Source organism: Pinus tabuliformis, chromosome 4_1 (assembly GCF_031772625.1).
Source record: "Pinus tabuliformis cultivar Carrire ecotype Pingquan chromosome 4_1, CPIR1, whole genome shotgun sequence".
Taxonomy (NCBI): domain Eukaryota; kingdom Viridiplantae; phylum Streptophyta; class Pinopsida; order Pinales; family Pinaceae; genus Pinus; species Pinus tabuliformis.
Window position 1 is genome coordinate 659,021,935 of NC_142303.1, and position 27,296 is coordinate 659,049,230.

At 38.1% G+C, this 27,296-nt stretch overlaps 1 protein-coding gene across 3 annotated transcripts in view; it reads right to left on the minus strand.

The window, feature by feature from the left end:
• LOC149177809 (nicotinate phosphoribosyltransferase 1-like) overlaps positions 1-27,296 on the minus strand; it is a 322,046-nt gene that overhangs the window by 245,462 nt on the left and 49,288 nt on the right. For all 3 annotated transcript variants that reach the window (XM_089420220.1, XM_089420219.1, XM_089420221.1), the window contains 2 exons: positions 24,386-24,553; positions 23,063-23,210 (listed from right to left, as the gene is read on the minus strand). In XM_089420220.1, the coding sequence (XP_089276346.1) occupies positions 23,063-23,210; positions 24,386-24,528 (291 nt within the window). In that variant the 5' untranslated portion in view covers positions 24,529-24,553. The remainder of the gene's footprint in view (positions 1-23,062; positions 23,211-24,385; positions 24,554-27,296) is intronic.

The following is a 27,296-nucleotide window of genomic DNA, read 5'->3' on the forward strand; positions in this document are numbered from 1 at the left end:
TTTTTCTCTGCTTCCGAGCATTGGAGCTTTACCCTTTTTCCTTAATCGTTCCCTCACATTGCTTCCTATTGTTTCTGTTTTTTTATTCCTGCAGTTCACACATAAGGAGAGAGTAATGATAATAAAAATTGACAAGAAATCTCTGAGCTCTACGAATGTACAAAAACATGCCACCTGACGTGAACTAACTCTTCGAAAAACACAAAAGTGTCTTTCATTAACACTTGGCGTACATTCATTAATTTTCATTAACGCGCGTATCCAATTTTTCTTGAATGTTGAGCCGGGGAAAATCTGCGATGGACGATTTCTGCGATTCGCATCGCAGCATCGCGTTATTGTGTTATTGCATTTTCATCAAGATGTGTTATCGCAGGGTTGTCCGATCACGTTTATCGCAAAATCGCAGATTGATGTTTCATGCGATCGCAAGATCGCCGATCGCAGTATCACGTTATCGCAAGATCGCAAATTGTTACAATTCGTTAAATGGTTATGCATTGTTTATGCGATATGCGATGTCGCATATCGGCCATCGGCGATTTCTTAAGGTTTTCGTTTATGAGTGTTTCCTAATGCATGCGATGCGATGGATTTTGCATCGCACTCTCGCGGTTTGTCATTCTACTCACAAGGAAATGTCCTATCTTCTTCGCGTGATGCGATATTTTCTTAAGGAGTATAATACATGAGTTTTAATTGAATTTTTTGAATTTTTTACTAAGGGTCCCCACTTATCTAGTGTTATTGCTAAAACTAAATAGGAAGGGGGGGTTGTTGGTGGCCACAACAATTGGCGATTCACTTGGAAGAACCAGTTATCTCTGTTTTCCTATTGAATTTTTCAAACTTCCAAAACAGAAAATTTTTCAGAAAATTAAACTTTGTTATGGACAGATAGAGTACATTACGCTTTAAACTGTCAATGATATTTTGTTTCAACCTCTTTCTATTCTAATTATTTACTTCCTCAGGCTAGTCCTTGTATTTACATCAGCCATTATTTGGTCTTGTACAGATAAAATAAAGTCTCCTCTGTAAACCAGTTTTAAATATGCTCACTTGTCGTAGGTAGAGCCTATGCTGTCAGCAGGCGTTTATAGCCTCGACAGGGTTACCTGTTACCCAGCAATGATCATGTATCCTACTTCAGGTGACCTACAACTTTCAAAGAAAAATCCATATTCACACTTATTGCTTTGATTTTCTTTTTATTCTTAATGAACAATGTCTTGGTTTGGTAGCCAAATTATGACACAGTCACTCACTTGATTCATAACTTTGCTGAACAAGCTGGCTCGTGATGAGACCCCTTGTCTTTTGATTGCAACAATCTTGAGTCATTGCCCTGTTGTGGTAGACAGTATTGGAAAAGTCAGCAAGTTATAATATCTGTGATCATGATAAGTCGGCTCGTGATGAGACCTCTTATTCTTCAAGATATAATGTATCCTTGGATTATCCCTCTGAAAGCTGCGATTTTCCTTAGCAGGGAAGAAGTCATTGTTTCCTTAAGATAGCTCTGGACGACAATAATAGAGTTTTTGGAAACAGCTGTTCTACAAAGAATCTTCATTTTGTTATTGATACCTTTCATTATGCTGATATAAAACAATTTCTTCACTAAAGGTTGCTTTCATCAAATTCTTAGAAGTTGAAACTCGTATCATATCTAGGCTAAAGTTTTTAACTGTATCTGTCAATAATAAAGATCAATTTTCCAAAAGATTCGCTATTTATACAAGCGAAAAGCTCAAAATTTGAAAGCGAATTGGTGTCTTTTTCGTAAATACCTAATGTAACCACTCACAACTAGTTTTATTATGAAAAGAAAAATTATTCTACAAAAATAAAAGAATAATCTTCTATGGAAAATATTTCTTGAGAATTTGTCCATTAACAGGCAAAGGATCCCTCTTACCTGTTAAATCCTGTAACACAAATGTTGATGGACCTATGACTTCAACAATCTGAAAAGGACCAAGCCACATCCTTTGAAATTTTGTGTGTTTGCCCTTTTCTTCATGAGCCTTATCCCACTTTAAAACTAAATCTCCCATCTAAAAATCTTTTCTGGTCATTATGTTTGAATCAAAAGAGGATTTTACTAGCGCTTGATAATGAGCATGCGTTTTCTTAGCTTGTTCTCGTTGTTCTTCTAATTTAATTATTTCCATTTGTCTCAGCTGTAAGGAGGAAGTGGGTACTTCATCAATGTATTGAACTAAAGACAAAGAGGGAATGGCTAAGTGAGTTGGAAGAACCAGTGTTGATAATATCGGTATCGGGAAAATATCGGCGAGGGTCCAGAAAATATCTTATCAGCAATATCGGCGAAAATATCGGCAAGCATAAAAAATGCATAATATATTCATTTTTTTCAGATTTTTAAACATATAAAGCAATAACAACATGAAATAAACACATTGGCACATAAATATGAAGAAAACACTGATATATATGATGTCAAATAGAAATGATATATCAAAGGCGATACCAAATCGTGCTAATCCCTGATAATTGTCTATTCAAGGACTCAAATGTGGAGAACCAATACAAAATAACATCACATATAATAATAAAAGTATCTCATCATCATGAGTTACATGTAGCATAACAAATAAAACTAGCAGCTATCTATCTACTGCCCTCTCCCCCTTTTACGGGAAAACATGAGGGGTTGTTTGCCAGGCCTGCCCCTAGTAGTAGAAGGCCCTGACACTGCCTCTGCACCTAATGTCAAATAATGAGTGCTAGGCATGGAGCTATGCTCTCCTATATCTATAGCAGATGGTGTTGATGTTGATGCTCCCGCAGTGTCCTCCTCCTCCTGCTCCTCCTGCTCCTCCTCTAAGTGCTGCTGCTCCTCTGACTCCGAGTCCTCCTCTTGCTGCCCCTGCTCTAATGGATCATCTGCCACTGGCTCTAACCATGAAGGTGACTCCTCCAATATGGGCTCCTGAGACTCCACCCTCCACGGAGACAATACATCAATATTGTCTAAGGAAATGGCATCTGGATCCACTGGTGATTCTATTTGCCTCACTCGAAGTCGGATGTTGTAATGCACATACACCAAATCGTTGAGGTGTGCGAACTCCAACCTGTAAGAGTGTCAAAAAAAGTAATGAGTCTTGACTCTTGACTCTTGACACTTGAAGGTCATAAATTAAAAATTAAAAATTACAATAAGTGTAATTGCTCAACTGAAGGCTTGAGTTCAAAGTTATACCTGTTGCGCTTTTTGGCGTGTATTTTCTCAAATACACTCCAATTGCGCTCACACCCTGAAGAGCTACATGTTTGACTCAAGATTCGTATAGCCAATTTTTGCAAATTTGATGCCCTTGCACCATAGCTTCGCCACCAAAGATCTACAACAAAATAATGAAATAAAAAATTCAAAAACTTAAAAGTTAAAAGTTAAAAGTTAAAACATAATTAAATTCAAATTTCTAATTTCTAATGAGTGATGACTTGTCACTTACGTGGCATGAAGAGGGCCCTTTCCTTAATGGCATCATCAAAGCCAAATAGGCCAACACAATCCTGATAACACTGTACCTCGCGCTTGATTTTGCTACGAAGCTCAGAATCAGGTACCATCCTCTGAATACAGGAATGGAGCCCTTCCATCACCTCGCCATCAAAATCAAAGTTGCATTTGTATGCAAATGCAGGGTTGAGGAAGAGTGCTGCTGCATGAATGGGTCGATGAAGCATCCCTGTCCACCGACTATCGATCACATCCCATAACATCATTTGCCTATTAAGGCCAGCAGAACCCTTGTCTACATAATAGGAACGAATGGCCTCCTTGGCCCTATCCATGCCCTCATACAAATAAGGCATTGCAGGCTTCTCTCCATCCACCAATCTAAGAACCTTTACTATCGGTTCGCTAACTGCACATGCTTCTTGTACTCCACGCCAAAATGTCTCAGAGTACACCATTTTTGCAATGGCTCTCCCATCAGGTCTCCTGCTGTATCTACAATTACGCCAATCATCAGACACAAACATTTGCTTCAACTCGAACTGACATCGAAGCAAAGACTGAAGAGTAATAAAGGTTGTGGCAAAACGTGTGATGGCAGGACGCCGCAACTCCTTGTTTCTAGTGAACCTCCTCATAAGGCTAAGAACAAAAGCATGGTTATAAATAAACTTGGGGATGCTCCTAGCCATATCAACTGCCTCCTTGATGAAGGAGAGTTTCCCCATATCCTCAAGCAACAAATCAAGACAATGCGCTGCACATGGAGTCCAGAACAATGTGGGATGCCTCTCCATAAGCATTCTGCCGGCAGACACATAATTAGCTGCATTGTCTGTTATGATTTGCACCACATTCTGCACACCAATCTCCCGAATGAACCCATCTAACAACTCACATATCGTTGCTGCATCTTTGATATGTTCTGATGCATCCAACGATTTAATAAACATGGTACCTTTAGGACAATGTACCAAGAAATTTAGAAGGGTCCTACCCTTCCTATCTGTCCAACCATCAGACATCACTGTGCATCCAGTGACTTCCCATGTCTTTTTCAACTCCGCCAATCTAGAGTTGATGTCCTGTTTTTCTGCTTGAATTGGCCCCCGCAACTCCTCATATGTGGCACTTTTGTACCCTGGGCCCACAACAGCAATAGCATCACACATTGGTTGCCAAAATGGATTGGTTTTTGTGATGCTGAGAGGTAAGTCGCTCCAAAAAATACACCTCCCCATGACTCTATCTGCTTCTTGCTTCTCCTTTTTTTTAACAAGCGATTTTATGCCAGGTTGTGCTCCAGCTCCTGTTCGTGGAACAAAAAATGATGACCTCGCATTCACACTAGCAGTAGCGCTAGCATGTGATGGTGTGCCAGTTGTGGAGCCCCTCCCACTAGGGCCAGTAGGGCCACTACCCTCAACATCAAAATCAGGAGAAGATATCCCGAAAGATCTACCTGCACGTTCAGCTTTGTTTCTTTCCGCCTCTTCCTTCTTTCTGTCCTTTTCTTCAATTGCCTCAAGAGCTTTTCGTATAAGCTCCGGACTAGAAACTTCACAAATGCCAACATCATGTCCAGTGAGTCTAGCAAGATGGTATTTCAGTCGTGTAACCCCACCTGTCATCTTGGTCCCACACAATTTGCATGCAAGATATGCACGATTTGTCCCACCATCAGGGATCCCATACTCCCAAAATGGGTCCAAGTTTTTTGGCATATTTGTATTTTGTAGTGGGCTAACTCAAAAGGAAACCTACAGCACCAAAAAAATTTTGGAATTAGTAACTTAATAAGTAATACGAAATTACAAATAAGTTAATAACCACATCATTTTACAAAACAACATCCTTATCTCTTAGATCAGTGGAGGAAAGAAATTTTATTTCTGAGATTTTGCAATTTGTGATTGACCTCTCTGATTTAAACTCTGCTGCGTAATTTTATTTCTGATACAGCCAATGGTTTTTAACTTTTTATTATCTATAATTCAAATTTCAGAGACAGCTCCCAGCCTAGATTAAATAAATTTTAAAAAATGTAATATATAACCCTTGTTTTTTTAATATATAAAATTCTTAAGAAAATGACAGTTAATTTGTTTTGTTTGCAAGATAGTATTCAACATATATTTTAGATTTTTCGCGGCAAATGACCAAGTCAATACCAAAGCTCTTGTCACTTAGGTTGAATCGCTTATGATTCATGATACCACTCACGGATTAAACTTGCGAATGAGAAATTGAACCCACTGTCCAATTGACATTTCTGCAGACTACAAATATCAGAAAAGCCATTCAATAGCTTCGCCAAGGGCAGGTAACTGGAGTCTTTTATTTATCAGATACGGCTAAATAAATAAATTGCTGGGAAGACTTTTGGGGAAGCGGTTGATAATTTGAGACAGTGGAAGACTTTTGGGGAAGCGTTCGTGGATTCCTGAAGACGATGAAACAAATTTTTGGAGATAGAATTATAGTTCTCCACCCTGTAATCAAAACATAAGACTTTAAATTACTGGTTTGGGCTTGAAGATGAATGACGAATTTGCTTGAGCAGATCTGCAAATGTGCCTTGAGCTTCTCTTCACAAAAGTTATGCTTCAGGTGCACTGACACAGAAGTACGACCTCTTTAATTATTCAAACTTGACTGTAAACTTAGGCAAGAGAATAGACACAGATCTGCAACAAAGATGTATTGATTAATAGCCCTGGTGTGTTCAAGCCTAATGACAATGGGCAGAATGAACTTGACCTGTAGTGCTAGTGCTTTAGCCAGAATCTTATATGAGACATTTAGGAAGGTGATATGCCTCCACCTGGTGATCATGTCTGGACCTTATGCGACTGAGATAAATTTGATATTGCCTCTACAAATAAACTCATTGAGAGACTGAGACCTGAAGGCTTCTCGATGGATTTTTGGACATTTCACATGAGCTTATGTTATTCATTCCCTTTTTATTCTAATTATAATTTGTATAAAATTAACACTAACAATGCTTGTTGCAATTGCATTTGTCGATAAAAATATCGAACAGTCATCTTATATTATTGCTCTTTCTGATATTTTTCTGTTGCTGACATATCTGTTGTCATTGTATTCCATGGCGTCTTCAGATTTTTCAGTCGAATAACTGTCAAGAAGTGGGCAGAATATAGACTACTGAGGTCCAAGGTTTGTACAGGGTATAGTGCTTCTGAAAAACGAGGTCCGACAAATCTAGAGGTGAAGTCTTTTTGTATTCGTCGTTCGATGCCACATATTTGTGAGTTCATAAGTTTCAACCATCTACCTTGTGAAGTGTGTAGATGATCAAAGTTTTGCACTGTCTATATATGGCGTGCATTTTTCACAACTCATATGTCAATTACGATGTGAATATGTGGCATCGAAAAAGATGACTAGAACCCTTACAACTCACAAATATAACCAGAAAGGAAAAGATGACTGGAAAGGGCATATTCACAACATAATTGACATGAGATGGTAAAAAAGCAGACAATACAAAGCCTGTGCGGAACTATGTATTTTTGGTTGAAAGGATTGAAGAGGTGAAGTCTTTTTGTATTCACAACTCATATGTCAATTACGATGTGAATATGATGCCACTTCATGATTCATACCTGTTCGTGGCAGCCAAACCCTCCTTCACAGCCAAACCCTCCTTCGCAGCGACCGCGTTCGTCTCCAGCTCTCACAAAAACAAAATGACGTGAATCGCAAAACCCAAAAATCAATTTATACAGGCCGCCCGACGATATTTTCAATCGTCTCGCGGTATTTTCTAAAATATCGCCGAAATATCGGAAATCGCGCGCGAATTTCAAAACAGGAAAATATCGCGATTTTTTGGGGGCGATATTTCGGCTCGCCGAAAATATCGCGATATTTGCGAATATCGCCGATATTTCAGCGATATTATCAACACTGGAAAGAACCACTTCTTTCCCATAAACTAAATTAAATGGAGAAGTGTCGATTGAAGCTTTTTGTGTTATCTTATCTGCCCATAAAGCATATACCAAAGCTTTGTGCCAATTCTTTTGATTCTGGTCAACTGTTCTTTTAATAATTCTGATTAGGTTTTTATTTGTTGACTCAGCTAACCCATTTCCTTGCGATAGTAATTGGCCGAATATTTAAGTTTGAATCCTCTTTCAAGTGCAAATTCAATCATTGCATTTCCAGAAAAGTATGATGCATTCTCAAACATTAAAGTAGATGGCAATCCAAACCTAGTGATTATAAATTGATCAATGAACTCAATAACATTTTCAGAATTAGTTGTCTTGAGCGGAACTGCTTCTACCCATTTTGTGAAATAATCTGTTGCCGTGAGGATGTATCTATGATGCTTAGAAGAGTGAGGAACGATCTCACCTATTATGTCCAAGCCCCACTGACTGAAAGGTTGCTCGATGTTTACCGGCTGTAGTGGCAGGGACGGCTTCTTCTGTCTTCCAGCAGTAGTTTGGCAGACTTGACATCTTCTCACGTAACTGTGCGAGTCTTTGAACAGCGTGGGCCAGTAATATCCTGCGCGTAAGATTTTATGTGCAGTAGCATCTCCAGCATAGTGTCCGCCTGCTGGCCCATCGTGGAGTTCCTGCAAAACCTTTTCAGCTTCAGTTTTTTCAAGACACCTAAGAAAAACAGAATCATAATTTTTTCTAAAAAGAATATCATTTATGAGCTGATATTGTTTAGCTTTTAATCTTAGAGCTCTTTTCTTAGTATGATCAAGGTGTGAAGGAGCATACCCGTTCTTAAGATAATAAATGATATCAGCATATAATGATTCTACATCGTTTAGGCTTACCTCACACATTTGTACCTCTTCAGATGGAGTTTCAGAAATTTGCGATGCTCCGGCCAGCATTTTGCAGAAGCCTTGACCTCTTACAATGTTTGTTGGTTTGATCTCAAGGTCGTATTCCTGTAAGGCAGTAACCCAATTGGCCCTTTTCTCACCCACATCCTTCTGTACTAGAAGATTCCTTACCGCTGGAAACGGTACTATGATCTTAGTATGGGTTTTAAGTAAGAAAGGTCTGAAGTATTTGACCGCTTTGAAAACAGCATAAGCCTGTTTCTCCACGTCTGAATAATTGAGTTCAGCACCTTGTAAATTTGAGCTAAAAAACGCAATTGGAGCTTCCGCTTTTTCTTGATTCGCTTGAGTTAGTATCGCGGCATATGACTTATCTGAGGCAAATGTGTATAAAATAAAAGATTCTGAAAAATTCGGGGTTGCTAAAGATGGAGCATTAATAATGGCTTGCTTGATCAGGTTGAATGCTTCATGTTCATCTTGACCCCATTTAAAATTTGAATTCTTTTTAATCATGGTTTGCAAAGGAGACACGATTCGCGAAAAATCTGGAACGAATCTCTTTACAAAATTGATTTGACCAAGGAAAGATTGCATGGCTTTTTTGTTATGAGGTAGGGATATTTCAAAAATTTCTTTGATTCTGTCGGGATCAATGTGAATACCGGACTTTGACACTATGAATCCTAAAAGTTTCCCTTCACTTAATGCGAAAAAAGATTTCTTTGGGTTAAGTGAAATTCCATACCTTAAACACCGTTGAAAGATTTGTTTCAGGTCTTTGAGATGGTCGCTTCACTTCTTGGAGTACACTGTTATATCATCCAAATAAATTACTACAGATTTATTGACTAAACCTTTGAATGCGATGTCCATGGCTCTCTGAAATGTAGCACCAGCATTAATCAAACCAAATGGCATCTTCCGATATGCATATGTGCCCCATTTAGTTCTGAATGTGGTTTTCAACTGATCATCAGGATGTACCAACACTTGATTGTATCATGAAAATCCATCCAAGAAAGACATTAGTTCTGAGCCTGCCACCGCCTGCAGTATTTGCTCCATAGGTGGAAGAGGAAAATTGTCCTTTTGACAGGCTTTGTTAAGGTTCCGAAAGTTAATGCAAATCCTAATGTCTCTGTTTTTCTTTCTAACGGGTACCATATTGGAGACCCATTTGGAATGTCTGACGGGAAATATTATCCTGGCTTTCAGTAACTTGTTGAGCTCAGTTTTTATCTGATTTTCTAAATTGGGGTGGATCTTTCTCAGCTTTTGTTGGACAAGTTTTTCGTTATCAATCATAGGAATAGTATGCTGGATGATAGAAGTGTCGTATGTTTTCAGCTCATCATAATTCCAGGCAAAAACATTTTTATATTGTCTTAAAAGACGAATATACACTAGTTTCTCTTCAGGGGCTAGGCCGAGGCCTAGATTAATGTTTTGTGGTTTAGTATCGGTCCCTAGGTTTACTAATTCGTAGTTCAAGGTTGAATTGTAGAGTTTTGAATTGGTAGACCTTTTAAACCGATCTTTCAAATCGTATAAGTCTTCTAACTTAACCACCGACTTTGGTATAGCATTATTAGTGCTATTTTGTTGCAATTGTCGATCGTGATAGTCTTCGTCAATTATTTGATGGGAGTAGGATCATTCAGATGTGAGGAAATTTACGATATCTGGATCATCATTGAATACTCTCCAATTTGTGATGTTGTCAGGAATGGACGGTCTAAAGATTAATTCTATTGAGAATCTATCTGGACTAAAATCTTCGGAGGGAATAAGCTTAGAAGCTACGTTAGCCAAAAGGTCTGCACTTGCGTTTTGGAGTCTGGGGATTGAAGAAATATTAAACACTATGAAATGCTCAGTCAGATCTTGTACTAAAGATTGATAGTGTTTTAAGTGACCTGATAAGCAATGTATAGTGTTACGTACCTGCTTAACCACAATCTCAGAGTCTCCAAAGACTTGAAGATACTTGACATCTAACCCGATTGCCTTGTACAAGCCTTGAACCAAAGCCTCGTATTCTGCTGTATTGTTTGTGCAATCAAATTCGAGTCTGCATGTGAGCATGATCTTTTCTCCTTCTGGACTAATCAGAACGCATCCTGCTCCTGCTCCTTCGTTAGATCTAGAGCCATCAAAAAATAATTTCCAAAACAAAGATGTGTTTACAGGTTTATCTAAAAAATTAATACATTTCGAACTATCAGTTCGAGAGAAATTTTCAACTTGGGACAAAACAGAATTTTCTAAATAAGGTGACGCATGAGCATTGAAATTGTCGAGGAAATAATCTACCGAGTAATTGCCAATGATACTGTTGTTATATGCTACCGGTTCATTTTCTCCCTCTAACTCCGTTACTATGTACTTTTGGTGTAGCTCTCGTTCAACTTTTATTTGATTCGGTTTACCGTTGCAGGGCAGCCACATGTACGACCAATCAGTTGCGAAGTATCCATGGAGTTTCTCTGACCAATCCCTGCTAAGGATTAAGCCATAGAATTCTGGGATGTCAGCAACTAGAATGTCAATAACCTGACATACCTTTGGGTTGGATGACAATCTTATGGTTACTTGATTTAGTGCGCTGATCACTTCGACTTGAGATCGATCGAGTTGAACTATGCGCACTACGGATTTCTGTGGTTGAACATTTAATTTGGCACATATAGATTTGAGTAAAATATCTGATGAAGCACCGGAATCTACCAAACAATTATGCACATTTTTATTGAAGATTTCATAAGGAGAAATGGGGGAGTGTGAGATCTTGCTCTTCCTCCAATCAAGGCGATGTCATTTGGATCAATCTTACTGATCGCGTTAGTTGGAGGTCTTCCCATGTTGTGGGAAGCTTGAGAAAGTACAGCGGCAGGCAAAGGTGCAACTGGCATGCCATGTAATTCTTTCATCATTATCTTTTGTTGATGTTTCAACTTGCTCAGTTCGTAAAGGGTGATATTAGCCCTGGTCTTTTTCATGTCATCAATAATATTGTACTCCATTTCATCCAACACTATCAATGTTTTCGATGGAGTCATTTCATCTGCTTGGACTGGGCTAGTTTGAGTCGCTTTGGATGTCGTTTTCTTTGTCGCGACTTTATCTTTTGTTGCAGAGCTTGCGCTCTTCTGTTTAGGGGTAGTTTGGGGAGGATCAAGCTGATTTTTACTTCGTGTGCTAACTGGAAATACTTCTTGATCTTCCTCTTGTGGGAGGATGAAATCCCACATTCCTTGTAATTCCACAACTTCTTCGTCATCGGTCTGCCCTTCAGTGGCAATTTCCTCTTCCTCTTCCTCGGATTCAGCATTTGAAATGGCATTGGGTGGCTTTGCATCCGTTGAAGGACCTCTTTTAAAAGCTCTGTAGGGCTTTTTCGAAGAAGTTTCTGCTACTTGCTTTTTTATGTCGACCATCTCATTGGACATGGTCTTTAGAACTTTCTGCAATCCTTCCAAATCAAAAGGATCTTTTGCTTGTTTCTTCTTGGAGTCTTCCTTGAAAGTGACTATTTTGGACTTACGTTCCTCTATCGCGGATCTCTTTTCTAGGGCTATTATTCGTTTTTCTACTACTATTGCCTCTTTCATGTTTTCAGCTAAGGTTGTTTTATTTGCCCTGTCCATGAAGATGGCTATGTTCGATGGCAGAGCGGTAATATACCATTCACATCGTACTTCTTCGTTGGGCTGAGAAGCAGTAGGGATTTTGTTGAAAATTTTGTTGAACCGTAAATTGAAATCCTTAATAGGCTCTCTAGCTTCGGCTTTAAGATTGGATAGGTCATTGATTAACGTTGTCGTTGATCTGTCATCACCAAACTTGGTAAGGAATTGGTCCTGGAAGATTTCCCAACTTGTGATGGATCCGGAGGGTAATGAAAAGTACCATGACCCGGCTGTCCCTTGCAGTGTATAGGGAAAAAGCTGAACAACAGCATCTTCATTAGTAACTCCATTGAGATTAATGGAAAGCATGAAGTTGTTTATGTGCTCTTCTGCAAGCATGCCTGCCTCGGGATTGAATTTAGGCAGCCATTTCTTAGGATGGGCCGGTATTTGACTCAAGGGTGCAGGCATTAAGACTGCCCCAGGGTTGTTCCATGGAGACTGGGCCATTGTTGAACTGCTAACAGAGGAAAGTGCAGAAGATGATCCCTGTGGCTGGGAGGATGAGGATACTATGATCGTAGATGATTGAAGAGGGGTTGTGGGGGTTCCAGTGGACGAATGGACGATGATCTGGAGTGGAGGTGTGGATGGTTGACTTCGCGGTGAAGTAGTTGAGATGGATGATGCAGACGAAAGAGTCTCACTGTCAGACTCTTGCGGTGATTTCCTTGCTCTTTTCCTGGTGGGAAGAGGTAATTCGGTTGGCTGAACACCAAACTTTTCACTCTTTAGCCTGGTCAGGGGATGAGCAGGGTTGTACTGCGAAGTCACGCTACCTTGAGATTTATCAGACCTCTGAGGGGAGATGGAAAATCGCTGAAGTTTGTGAATCAGGGATTCAACTTCAGGAGGTTCAATGGTAGATTGGTCTGAAATATCAGGGTGTGTAGTAGCGGTTGATACTCGAGCGACTTCTGACTCTGGATTTAAATGTAATGGGGAAGTCAGGGGAGATGATGAGGGCGATTTACTCTCAGAATGGTATTCAGATTTGGATTTACTTGCCATTCATAGTTCAGGCCCTCCTTCTAGCGCCAAATATGTTGAAGCCCCGAAAATCGGGTCGACAACAAGGGGGATACCCGCCCGGTCCAGACCTTGGTTGGCAGCTCCTTATCCGTTTGGCATAGCAGGTCTGACTAGGGATAATAGGACCAGTTTCCCAATCTATGGGTGTGTGTGTGTAGAATTGGATGTTGTTGATCTAACAGTAACTATCTAAGCTATTCTAATTCAAACTTTAACTAATTCTATGCTATGGTAATCTAATAAAAACAGAACATCTAATCTATGCTAACCCGGGATGTAATTCTTTTATTATGCGATTTAAAGTGATTTCAAATAACAACTGGTAATAAAGATCATTCAGCGATTATAAGAAAGGAAATCAATTAAGATGAACTATTTCACATAAAAAGTTAGGCAAAACAGTTGTGAACAGCATATCGCATAATAAGCTATTCATACATTAAACATAAATAAATAGCTACCACCGTACAAAAGTGCCAAATGGTAACTCAAGCATTCATGCAATAACATATAAACAACTAAAATCTGTATATCACTTTAACATATAAGCAGAAACGGTCAAGAGATAAAAGTACCATTTATGACTGGTCCTACTCATAAGCTTCAAGCAACAATGATTTATCTCTCCTTGCTCTAACATCTACTAAGAGTACAGAAGTGCAACATCAGTAGCAGATATCAAATGCAAACATCAACAAATCTTGATCCATTCATTCACCAAAACCTCCTCTGAGGGTGCAAAAGTGCATGTTCTGAGGACAAGTTTTTGATAAATTTCTGGACCCTTCTCTAAATGCATGAGAAGGGTTTAAATACTACTAACTAGATAACTTAATTACACATATTCAGGATACAGTTTAAATGACCACCCTTTTTCTAAGCAACATTATTTCTAAAAATTAAATCTAATATCTAACTATTTCTGCATTTGCTCCTTAATGTTGCGAGCATTCAATATTTGCCTGGGTAGAGTCGGCTGACTGTCTTCCGCTTTTGGTTGAGCTAAGCAAACAGAAATGGCAAGCGCTGGCACCATTTTTCCAGCAAAATAGCAGATATACTTGAGAATCATCTTTGTCTATGTGGATTTACTGTGTATGCTCAGTAATAACCCAAATTCCACTTGGTTAACCCTCAAATTGCCTCTGCCTTTGCTTTCTTGCGTTTTCTGGGCTTATGAGTGACTAAGCAGTTAGGGACTTTGCTTTTTGAGCAAACTGCCTCCGTTCTTTGATCCGGGCATTTCTGGTGCGTTTTTTGCCTTTAGCGCCTTTTCCTTTACCGGGTATAAGCTTTAAAATTTTGCAAACATACTGCTTTCGTGAGCTTCTAACCTTGAGCGTTACATCGCCTGTTGATATCAGCATTGTTCAACTACTCACTGAACCATGGCTCTCACTGATAGATCTGTAATGGATAGTTCAGTGGCGCTCTGGAATTTTTGGCTCTGTTGCATGCGGTATCCGTTCATGAGGGAATTTTTTCTCTGCTTCCAAGCATTGGAGCTTTACCCTTTTTCCTTAATCGTTCCCTGCACATTGCTTCCTATTGTTTCTGTTTTTTTATTCCTACAGTTCACACATAAGGAGAGAGTAATGATAATAAAAATTGACAAGAAAGCTCTGAGCTCTATGGACGTACAAAAACATGCCACCTGAAGTGAACTAACTCTTCTAAAAACACAAAACTGTCTTTCATTAACACTTGACGTACATTCATTAATTTTCATTAACGCGCATATCCATTTTTTCTTGAATGTTGAGCCGGGGAAAATCTGCGATGGACGATTTCTGCGATTTGCATCGCATCATCGCGTTATCGTGTTATCGCATTTTCATCAAGATGTGTTATCGCAGGGTTGTCCAACCACGTTTATCGCAAAATCGCAGATTGTTGTTTCATGCGATTGCAAGATCGCCGATCGCAGTATCGCGTTATCGCAAGATCGCAGATTGTTACAATTCGTTAAATGGTTATGCGTTGTTTATGTGATGTTGCGATATGCGATGTCGCATATCGGCCATCGACGATTTCTTAAGGTTTTCGTTTATGAGTGTTTCCTAATGCATGCGATGCGATGGATTTCGCGTCGCACTCTCGCGGTTTGTCATTCTACTCACAAGTAAATGTCCTATCTTCTTCGCTCGATGCGATATTTTCTTAAGGAGTATAATACATGAGTTTTAATTGAATTTTTTACTAAGGGTCCCCACTTATCTAGTGTTATTGCTAAGACTAAATAGGAAGGGGGGTTGTTGGTGGCCACAACACCTAGCTATGCACCATAATACAAACCATTATCAAGAAAAATTAAAAGTCGCACTAGAGGGGTGGAAAAAGCAAGACAAGCAAGGTAACGCATGCTTCCACGATTGCGCCCTCCTTACATGCATAAACTCAGGATGTGGACTCCCCTTCAGTTGGTCCCCTTGACCATGGCACTTGGCCATGAAGCCTTTCCCCCCCCATCGCCATATATTTATAGAAACACCTATTGATTAAGGGGTTGACTGCAAAAATGCTACTTCCCCTTAAGGGTTGGAAGCACCTAATAGGGTTGGCCACCTCTATCAAAGTAGGGAACACCTTTACAGCACTCGGCCTAACTAGATATCCAAAGGCGATCCAAGTTTGATATACATATCTATATATATATATATATATAAGCCCTCGACATCCAAGTTTGGTCCACTTAGATGTTCATGTGATCTTGGTCTCTAATGAATGGTTTCTTTCACTTGAGTTCATGTTGGTCTTGTCAGGTGGTCCACAGCAATCTAGGCCTTGAGGGCACCCACTCCACAAGTACCCAAGCCTTTCAGAGAGATAGAAGACTTAGCAGATGCAACATTGAGAGCATTGGGCTTCATGATGACTTGAGCAAATGTTATATATCCCAAAGCACACTCAAGACCCAGGATGTTTGTCTACTTTGACCCAACATAGAGGATTCTTAATGATGGCACTATTGGACCTAGCATGCCCCCAAGCTTGCCTTGACACTACCTGATGGGAAGGCCATTATTCAGAGCCTAGATGAGGATGGTCTTCCAAGAGAGACTAGGAAGGGCTTGTTGCACTTGATGGAGCCCTAACACCAAATAAAGGAGGCCATGTTTTGACCGTTGGAGACACATGGAGATGACATGGAGACACCCCAACTAGATTTGGGACCCCAAAGGAAGACTTGAGGTAGATTCAAGGAATACCCCTCAAATTTTGGACGATCCTAGCACTCAGACACTTTTTCAGCCTTCATCACACCTTGGCATGGCATTTGGAACCCAAAAAGGGTATGACGACAGCATTTATAAGCATACAACTCACACATGTAGGCATTTATAGCCAATGTTCCACCAAGAATCCGATGCGGGGAGACGCATAGGGGGGACATGTGGGAGGACCCTCAAATTTTAGGGAAATTTTGGGGGTGTGGGGGGGGGAGTTAGGGTTATATGTATATGTATATGTATATATATATATATATATAATTCAATTTTATATATATATATATATATATATAATTCAAGTTCATATTCAATAATGAAAGCATAAATAGACTAATAGTAATACATTGAAATTTGATCGACATAAAATTTAAATTCACAATTGAATTAAATAATGACATACATTGATCCATCCTCATCATTCATTTTGTTACATACATCATTCATAGGACATACTCATCATTCATCCATACAATGAGATTAAATAATAAAATTCAATAATGAACTATTCAAATACATTGATCCATATCATTCATCATTTTACATTCTACATTGATTTAACAATTAAATTCATCATTCATCATTCTAGAATCTAAATTGAAAGCAAAACAGACTAGTATATTAGTATTACTATATCCTAGATATTGATGTTTTAACACTAAAATAGTAAATTACTAAATTCAAAATTTATGTAACTCAAAGTCTCAAACTCAAAAATCGTTAAGAGTAAGGAGTCAAGAATCAGTCTGAGGTCATCAATATCTAGTGTCACAACTCAAAACTTAAAACTGAAAAGTAATCAACATCAAGGATTCAATCTCAATTATTGGTCCTCTACATCCATCCCTTGCATGAAGTCATCGGATCCATCAATGGGAATGTCGCTATCTGAGTCAAAGTCACTCTCTTGAGTAACAAAGGAAACTCCAATCAAACCATGTCGCAGCTCATCTGGCCCATCCTCATCATCTATTTGTACACTATCCTTTGGATCCACATCCCATCATTTTGTTGGTCCCCTCCATCCTCATCATCTATCTGTGCAAGGCGTAGAGAACTGCGTACCAATGTTTTTAAAACCGGAACCGGTGACCGGACCGGTCCACCTAATGAACCGGTTTACCGACCGGAACCGGTCTAACCGGCACTGGTTTGGTCTAAACGAACCGGTTTTAAAAAAATACATTAAATAATTAATTTTTAATGAAACAAAACTATTTTTAATATGTAAAACCATGATTCCAAGCCAATAGAGACAAAATATGCAAAGTTTGCTCATTTATATACCATGTAAAGGTGAATACATCAAAATGGCACCGAGTGCAATACATATCATCAACAAAATAGCAAAATACATAACAAATGAGGCTCTAAATGGCCTATAAAGTCCAAAAACATTGCTGCAAGCTATGAGGCCATTGGCCTACTACAAGTCTACAGTATACATGATCAATCATCAAGTTCATTACCACTACTAGTAGTAGACACAAGATCATCATCAGGAGCTACATAGACATCATTTGGTTCAGAGTCTGAGGATGCCTCAGCCTGATCTGCAACCTCAGTATCAATGCCACCAATGACAATAGAAGTGGACCTAATGGAAGCACGAGTTTGTCGACCTGCATGACTAGTGCCTTCCATTGGTTCCTTGCCTTTCCTTGATGCCGCTATTGATCCTGGTTCTGATGCCACCACATAATCTGCTTCATCCCCCGCCAAAGCCATGTCGATATCAAAATCAGCCTCAAACACAGGTTCTTCAGTCTCCTCCACCCATTCTGATGTTGGATCAATATCGTCCAACACAATGGGATCTAGATCAGGAGTTTTTCTTATCATTTGGAGCTCTAATTGCATTTATTGTTTACCCCCAAACCATGAAATCCTGAAAACCATTAAGTCTGCTGAATTTTGAGTGAAATCTAAAATTCTAGTTTCTCCATATGAAATCCAATGAGGTCGAAACCACTCTCAAACATCCTGAGTCATTTCATGGTAATGTTAAAAATTAAAGTAAAAGGATGAAAATGAAAATTAAAGGAAATGTCACTTTTACTTTAAGAATTTAACATTACCATTAATTTCCAACATTGTTAGGGTTGAAACACCCGTAGTCCCCCCCCAAAACCCCTCAAACACAGTCAAAAACATGTTTTTTTAACTTTATGGTGGTTGTGCCTAAAACCGGCCGGTTTAGGACAAAACCGGCCGGTTTGTTACAAACCGGCCGGTTCCGTCCTAAACCGGCCGGTTTTCACCGGTTAGGGCCAAAAATTGGGCAAATGAAGGGTCTGACCGGGTTTTTAGGCCGGTTCGGACCGGCCGGTTTGACCGGTTACCGGTTTTTCTGAGTGGTTTTTAAAACTATGCTGCGTACTACAACTAGCTTCTTTGCTCTCCTAGAGGAAAGTTTATTCCTTTTGAGAGGGGACACACAGAAGCAACCCTTTTGGGGAGTTGTGGCCCCCGCACTAGGGAAATGCACCCCCTGCATCTCCCCATGATTCCCCAAAAAGGGTGCGTGAGGAAATGCACCCCCAGACGTCCCCTGCCTAGAGTGCATGGGCTGCGAGAGGTGCGTGCACCCAACCCTGGGGGACGCGTCCTCGTGGAACACTGTTTATAGCTCATTTTAGCATTGAGCTAGTGGGTTGGCTTGTAACCCAAGGTTTATTTCATGTTAAACTTGCTTTAGGGGCTTCATTAATTAAAATTCATTGAGGTAGACCTCATATAAATAGAGGTCACCTCATTTTTATTTCTCATCATCACTTGTGGAACTATTTGGCCTCCTTAGAGGATTTCGACCTAGCTGAAAGTGTCTTGTATACTTGTGGAGATGTGATATTATGGAGATTTTGCTTTTGGAAACTAGCTCTTGTTGTGGAGTCATCACTTTGGGATAATAAAGGACTTTTTCATGCATTCCTTGTAAGTACTCTTATTGTTGATTATCTTTTAAATGGTTATTGCATGAAATGGTTGTTGTTAGGATTTCTATGTGCTAGTTTTATTGAATATTTTTCTATAAAATCTTGGCAACGTATTGCATGTATTAACTAAAAGAATGTATAGCAATCCCTTGAATGAATCTTCATGTTAAGCTCTCTTCGTGACTTTCTCCCCTCATAAAGTGATAGCTAGGGTTTTTGTTCTTACTACATACTAGTGTTTGATATTTCCATTAGTAGGTCTCCCTTAGACTCCGTCACCCAATGATCACGTATTGGCCACCCACAATGGTGATCACACCAAAGAAAAACATCTCTTAACTTTTTTCTCTCTTTTCCTCACATTTTCAGCCCATCCAGGTAAGTCATTACTCTAAGTCACAAAACGCAGCCCTTAAGGGTCTCATGTCTCATATCCTACATGTCGACACGACGCGAACCATAAAACATGTCTGACATGTTTTCAATGTGTCCCAAAATCAAGAAACCTGTTTGAGTTGTGTCGAACACGTTCCCTAATGTGTTCCTATTCCCACTAAAATCCCAATGTAAAAAGTCACGCGTCTTGAATTTTTTTCATTTTTTCTATCAATTTTGTGTCTGTTTGTGAGAGGAATATTGTTGAGCGGAGACTATCTCAATTCATAGGCAAACAGAGGGATTTTTGGGCAAATTTTCACATAGTAAAATAGATCTAGACGCTACATACTTAATCGTGGCCTGAGGGTTTGCATTGGCGTCTGGCAATGGCCGCCTGTAGCACTACACCCTGCAAGGAGATCACTCAAATAGGTAAAATAATAATTTAATAAATTATAACAACAGCCTTCAAGTGATTGGTGGCTCCAAACTTTGGCTACTCGACACACCCATTTTACACAACTTGTAGCATCTATAGTGATGGATCGACTCCACCTGAGCGTATGTTGTCTAGAATATGGACATGAATCATAAATTTGCCCCCTTTAAAATTTTGATAGCTCCAAGTATGAGTTTAAGTTACAGTTATGATATTCCTACCTATTTTGTATCTACTCTATTTTGTATTTTCCAATGGCATTCCCTTGGTATCTATGTAATACATTTTGATTTTCATGACTTAATGAAAAATCTGCAATTTATGGTTTTAAATTTTTAATATCTAAATTCTACTTCTAAATTTCTAGTTTTATTTTATCAATGATGATATTTCTAAATTTTTAGTTTTTTATGTGCTTAAACAATTGTTAATAACATGAACAATGAACATTGAACTGTGAACATCATTGATGGAGTAACTTAATAAACTAACTAGTTCTAAAATTGTGAAATTGTAAATACTAAATTACTAAATAGATATCATCATGATTCATATATGTAGATGTTCTAATTTCTAAAAAATATGGATTAGGCACAAGATTTCAGCATTTTTTTACTATATATGTGTGTGTGTGTGTGTGTGTGTATGTCACAGTGTCTTGTGTCAAATACTCTTATTTACGTGTCCTCTGTGTCATGTGTCCTCGTGTCATGTGACTTACGTCATTAGGTTAGGGCTAAGGCTGAATTCAAATAGGAGTGTGTTAGCTTGTGGGAGGGTTCTACACATGGTTTAAGCTTCATTGCATCAAAACCTATACTTTTCCATGATAGATTCTTCCATTTTAGGGCGGAGGTCACAAGCCCTAGGTAATTTTTCTCTAGGGTAAACCCTAACCTAACCCTAAGCTTCAACATATGGCTTCTTGAAGACTTGTTGCTCCAATTTTTGGTCATATCTATCTTTAACAAGCCTTTTCTTGGCCTTGTGCACCTTGGTAAGCCTAAGTCCTTCCCTATTCATTAAACCCTAGGTCATCAGTGCCCTAGATAACCCTCTTGGGGTGCAAGAGTTGCCTTGTCTTTGTTATATTTTCAAAAAGTAATTTTTGAAAGATAATTCTAATTTGTAATTCACTTTAGTAAAAAAAAAGTGAGTCTTATATTTAGTTGTTAAGCCTAAAAAGTTGTATCTCATGCATGCATGACTAAAACTAGGAGTAAAGTCAAAAATAGATCAAGGTTTTAGTCGCAATAAAATCATAAGGAGAGGTCAAGATAGAGGTTTTCAACATCCAGCTAAGCAAGTTGAGCAACTAATAGAGATAGAGAGAAGGGATTGTTGAAAATTGGCAACTTAATGAACTTCTAAAAATATAAAGTCTAAAATTAGAAAGTCTCAAAATAGTAAATCACCTTGCATCAATTGGTAATCAAGTATTGTTGATGAAAAATCACTTCTTATTATTAATCAATCCTAATAGTTCAATCTCGACTTAATATTTTATCATCATTGTTATTGTTATCCTCTTTATGATATTATTGTTATTAGTAAAAGGAATTTCAAGACACTCAATCATGGCTCTCAATAATGTTCTCTTACACTCTCATTATTGACATGGCATATTCCTCTTACACTCTCATTAATACTCTTACACTCATTAAAGCACATCATAAAATATTCTCTTACACTCAATAAAAGCATGTCATAAACGATTCCTCTTACGCACTCTTTAATGCATATGTTATACTCTCTCTTGAAAGCATAAGTTACAAAGGCATGTGTATCTCCTTAACAGCATGAGTTACATTTCCTTAATGAGCATGAGTTACACTCCTCTTGGCCTGCGAGTTGTTCCTCCTTTATGGCATGGATTCGTTGCTCCTCTTATATTTATGTGCCTCATTCTTTCTCCCCTCACTACTTGTGCATTGTGAAAGAAGAACTTGAACTTGAGAAAGAGTTAGGAGAGAGTTGAAGAAGATTGTAAGAGAGAGACTTGGAGACTAAGAGCAAAACATGGTGACCCAACGTTGATTCAGTGTTTTAGTGTTTCAGTGTTGATTCAGTTGAAGGCAAGGTTGATTCAGTGTGTGCATCTGTTGCTGCTACCAGTGATCTTCATGCTACAACATGTTCAGATTTGGGTGAACTTACTCATTCTCTTGATCATATCTCTACTAAACAATTGATTTCTAATAGAAGAAGAATTTGATTGGGTTTTCCCCTTGTGGGTTTTGCCCTAGTCATTGGAACTAAATTCTTAGTGTCTCATTGTATTCTTGATTGTCTTCTATTGTGCTTTTGATTTATGTTCTATCTACAATTGCTATCTAATATTGCAGCATAAATAAGTTTTGTAATAAACAATTGTTACAGAATAGAACATCAGAATTTCAACAGGGATTTAGGTAGACGGGAATCCAAGCATCAAATAGAGATTGTACAAGAATCCATGAAGTTTTGTACAATAATGCAGAAGTTTTCATAGTGATAAAACAATATTGTACAGAGAAGTTGTACAATCAATATCATAGGTCATTTCGCTCAATTTAGGGTGCTTTCGGTAACCATGCAGTACTATTTTTGTGGGATAGCCTGCGGAGGCTTCTTTGTAAGATTTTCAAATTAATAAAACTGATTTTGAAGGAGTAATTACTTGTGTATGTGTAAAATTGATTTTAAGCTTCTGTTGTTTAATCTCCCACTATTCTGTGATTGATTCTATGGCCTGAATTTAATTTCAGCCTTAATTAATTTCAGTGATTTACTTATTTAATTGAGATCATAAGGACTTTAGTCACCTAGGCTTGAAATTTGTACACATAAGTCCTAAATAGTACATACAATTTCTAGATATAACCATTATCTCCAACAATGGAAAATAGTTACAACCAATCAAATAATAGTGCAGACAAGATAAAACACATCTCACCCTTCAATGGAAACGAAGTTAGAAATGATAAACAATTTTAAACAGCCTTCAACCTAAAGTCTAGATGTATCCAAATTATGGTTGTACCTCACATGTTGGCGGTAATGTTGTGCGTAAAAATTCAATCTCCTCCTCCTTGAATTTGAAAGTTGCCGCAAACCGTATACACTCTTCTAACCCAGCAAAGACAGTGTACTCTCCACCAAAGGGGTTCTTTCGAAAAAATAAGTCAAATCTGAAAAAGTATGACAGAACAGTAATAAGCCACATTCAACATGTCAATTTTACTTGCAATATATTATGAACACTGTATGAAGTATAATTGTAACAAACTACTTTATATGTTGTCTATACTCTAGAACAACACAAAAGATATATACATCCAAAATAATTGCAGATGTTTTTTAAGTGATTTGCTAGAATCTTGTGGCCTGCAAAATATAACAATTACCATTGCTTATAGTTCCAAGTTGCATATGAACAGCAGGACTGAGCATCTCTTTAGTAAATTCGATCCAATGATATAACATTATTTTAAGCAACCAAGCAGATCATAAAACAAAAGCACCTTAGAAGACCATCGAAAATCAACCAAAATAGTAAAGTAATGAATGTTATAGTAGAATGGCCACAATCGTATCTAAAATTAATATAATTTTTATTATCAGTTCAATGCAATAATCTGAAAAGGAATACCATCAGTTAATCCCTTGGAATGTTTCCAACAGAACAAAATAGTCTTAGCTATAGCTGCCAGGTATGCGACATTTAGCACTGATAGTGCTTGACAGCTAAAGGTGATGTTTCAAATAGCAATTCCCACTATAGTCAGAAACGTTTAACATGCCCAGAGATTAGTCATTACACAAACTCCGTGAAGTACTTGACATGGAAGTTGTTCTCGCGTCGACGGGAATCATACATCAAGGTTCCATTCTAGAAAAATATTTTGCTTGCTTTTGAAATACATCAATGCTTGCCACAATAACCATCTGGCAGAAAGCAATTCTTCAGAAAAATATCCCTACATGTTTTCAAAGCGACCATATCCAAAAGCTTCGCGACACATAAAAAACTATGCCTAGTTTTTTGTTACATCAACATATTTTCATGGAAGAAAAAACGTCAAGAGTTACATGAATAAAACTCTTAAATCCTTGAGTCCAAATATGGAGCTATATCTAGCATTCCCTGTGTATGAATCAGTTATGTATACTCCCAGTGAAAAATTCAGTTTAGATCAAACTGTACAAAACAAAGGAACAATCCTGAGCTCATCTTTAAAAAATCCAAGAGGAAAAAAATTACTTGTATGCTTGATAACAAGAATTATCAAATTCACTGTGCAGAAGAAAAAAGGTAGTTCAACAAGTATCAGAAAACAAGTGGATTGAAATTGTTGTTGCATACACTGCCTTATCCAGATGCTTGCGAGCTTTCCAATATGCATAAGCCATTGTGAACTGATACAAATCAGTAAGTAGAGGTGACACCATGGGGTTCGTTGGCCCTTCCAAACCAAGATTCTGTTCCAAATTATTATTTGAATCCATTTCAAATTAAAATAAGTCCCTAAACCTGCAAGATAAATCATTTTCAAGCACGTCAAATTTCAACTGTGCCTAAAACCATAAACTCAACTCTAAAAAAATTTAGCATGTCATTCCTTAAATCTAACAATTCAGCCATGCCATTTTATGTATTTTAAGATTTTAGAAAATATACATAGAAATATTGAACATTAAAATTAGTATAGACAGCATTGGCACTGAAGGCATAAAATTCACCAGGAAAGAAAGAGAGGAGTACTTGGACAAGTGTAATCACAAGATCACAGATACTAAAAAGTGTGTCAAGAATCCTTACTGAGAAAGGACAGCCTCCAAATCCCCTGTATTAAGGGCACCATTGGAAAAAATGACAGTGGAGATCACAGTCAAATTGCCCCAGAATGTGTTTAATTATTTGGACTATACATTACTGCAACATAGTGTGAGTCGTGATCCACCGAGTTGATGAAGTTTCAATGATGCAAGAGTCAGGGAGTTTGTTAGTTTGTCACTCGAGAAAGAGATTAAATCTTCATTGACAGGGAGGGTCAGTCCAAATGACATCTACCACCAGGGATAGCTTCCATGTTTTGCCTCCTTGTTTGACAACACACTTCTTGCAGAGGCTTGTACAAGCTCTTAAAGTTTAAGCATCCCAGCACACCTTAGTTTCTTAACAGTTCTACCCTCAACTGTCTTTTCAGCACTACTGGAGCTCTTGGGCTTCAAAATCAAGATATCAACCATTCGGTGCTTGTCTATCAAGACATGGCTTTATGGATAAGATCCTTTGGGCTTCAGGTTTATCAAACTGGTGTCTTTTCAACTCAGTTTATCTTTCTAGTATATGGTGAACAGGGGTTCAGATTCCACCTTCAATGAGGCTTGTACAGGCTCTTTAAAGTTTAATCATCCCAGCAGGCCTCGGTTTGCTTCTAGTTCAACCCACAATGGTCTTTTCAGCACTACTGAAGGTCTTGGGCTTCAAAATCATGATATCTATAATGTCCCCGGCCACTTAGGAAGCTTATGACGGAGTCCACTATCCTAATATGGTTCTCATAGGCTAAAAGTGAGGTAAATTCAATAAGGGGACTTAATTTGCCTAAGGAAACATTATAAAAGTCCAAGGGGTGAAATGGGGACATTTCCTAAGCAAGTGAAAAGTCACTTTAACTTTATAAAGTGAAAATATTATAAAGTGATTTTATAAAAGTTAAAAGGGTAAAATGGCGGCAAAAGTGGCCATAAGTTTATAAAAGAGAAAAAGTGAGGAGACTCTCCTCGTTCATGCATTGGTGTTCATTGAGAAAATAGCTCTTAGAGAATTTTCTTGAGGGGATGCTTAGGGTTTGGAAACTCTAGCTGCCATAGTCGGTTTCAGTGTTGAAATTATACACTCTAACTGGTTCAAGCAGTGAAATCACTAAGATTTCACCATTGGGATTCAAAGGAGAAAAATATTTGCGGAAGACATTGAGATACATAAGTGTTGTCAATTGATTTTATTCACTTATATGGTATTTTCTATCTCATTTTGGCAGGCTGAAAAAGACCCAAAAAGGCAGAGTATTCTCAAGCTATTTTGAGGTCGATTTGCAAGTCCAAGGAGTGTCAAAGGGCCTGAGCCTAGCTCCATTCTGCTAGCAAGAGTTTCATAGAGAAGAAGAGGGTCGAATCTCTCCATCTCTGTGACTGGATGAGTTCTCCCTTACAGAAATCAAACTGTTGTATAAAAGGAGGTTGATATCCCTGTTTAACTAGTTGTTGGCCGCTAACACTGGTGGTAACCTTATTCTGGGCGTGAATAGACAAGCATTTCTGCCATATCACAGTCATGCTAATCTTCTTTTGGAGCTGGAAGAGCTTGAGCATTGGAATAGCAGAGGTGTCTCTATTTAATAAGCCACTACAGGAACACACATTCGGTTTTTGTCATTAGCCTGAGAGCAGCGTACAGAAGCATATTCCTTTCCTTCACTGCAATTCGTAATCCTTCCACAAACCTGAACATTATGTTAGGAACGAGCTGCCGAAATGAAGGACTGATTCTCCTAGAAAGGCATGAATTGGCTGAACTGGTACCCTTGTGACAGCGTGTGCTCCTATATTCATATTTCAGGTTTTATCTCTCCTGTGCGTGTATTTCCAAACATATCTGAAGACTGCAATTATATGTTGATGTGTACATGTGATTTCTGAGTTTGCTAAGTTCTGATTTTTCCTTCTATGTATGAGTCAGCCTTTCTTATGATAATGTTAGTTATTGTTGCGCCGAGAGGCACTCTACAACACAGTATGGAGTAGATGTGTAGGCGTTAAATGGTAAATGTTAAATGTTAGATGTGTACGAGTTAAATATGTGAATATTTTTTAAAGGTCAGGCTCATAAGTATACATATGTTATATTATGTTATGTAACATTTTAACTTTGAAAAATTAGATATAAAAAAAAAAAAATATATATATATATATATAATAATTAATAATTAAAATAAAATTGAGATAAAATAGTAAATTTACCAGAGGTTTTTGGGCTCTAGGTTTTTGCAACCCATGGTATTATTCACTAATGGTCAAATTACATTAAAAAAAAAAGTAAAAAAATAATTAATAATTTTAATAAAATTGAAATAAAATACAAGATTTATGGATAGAAGTTTTTGGGCTCGAGGTTTTCACAACCCATGATATTCTTCTCTAATGGTCAAATTACATTCAAAAAATTAAAATTTAAATAGAATTAAAAATAAAATAAAATAAAAAATCAA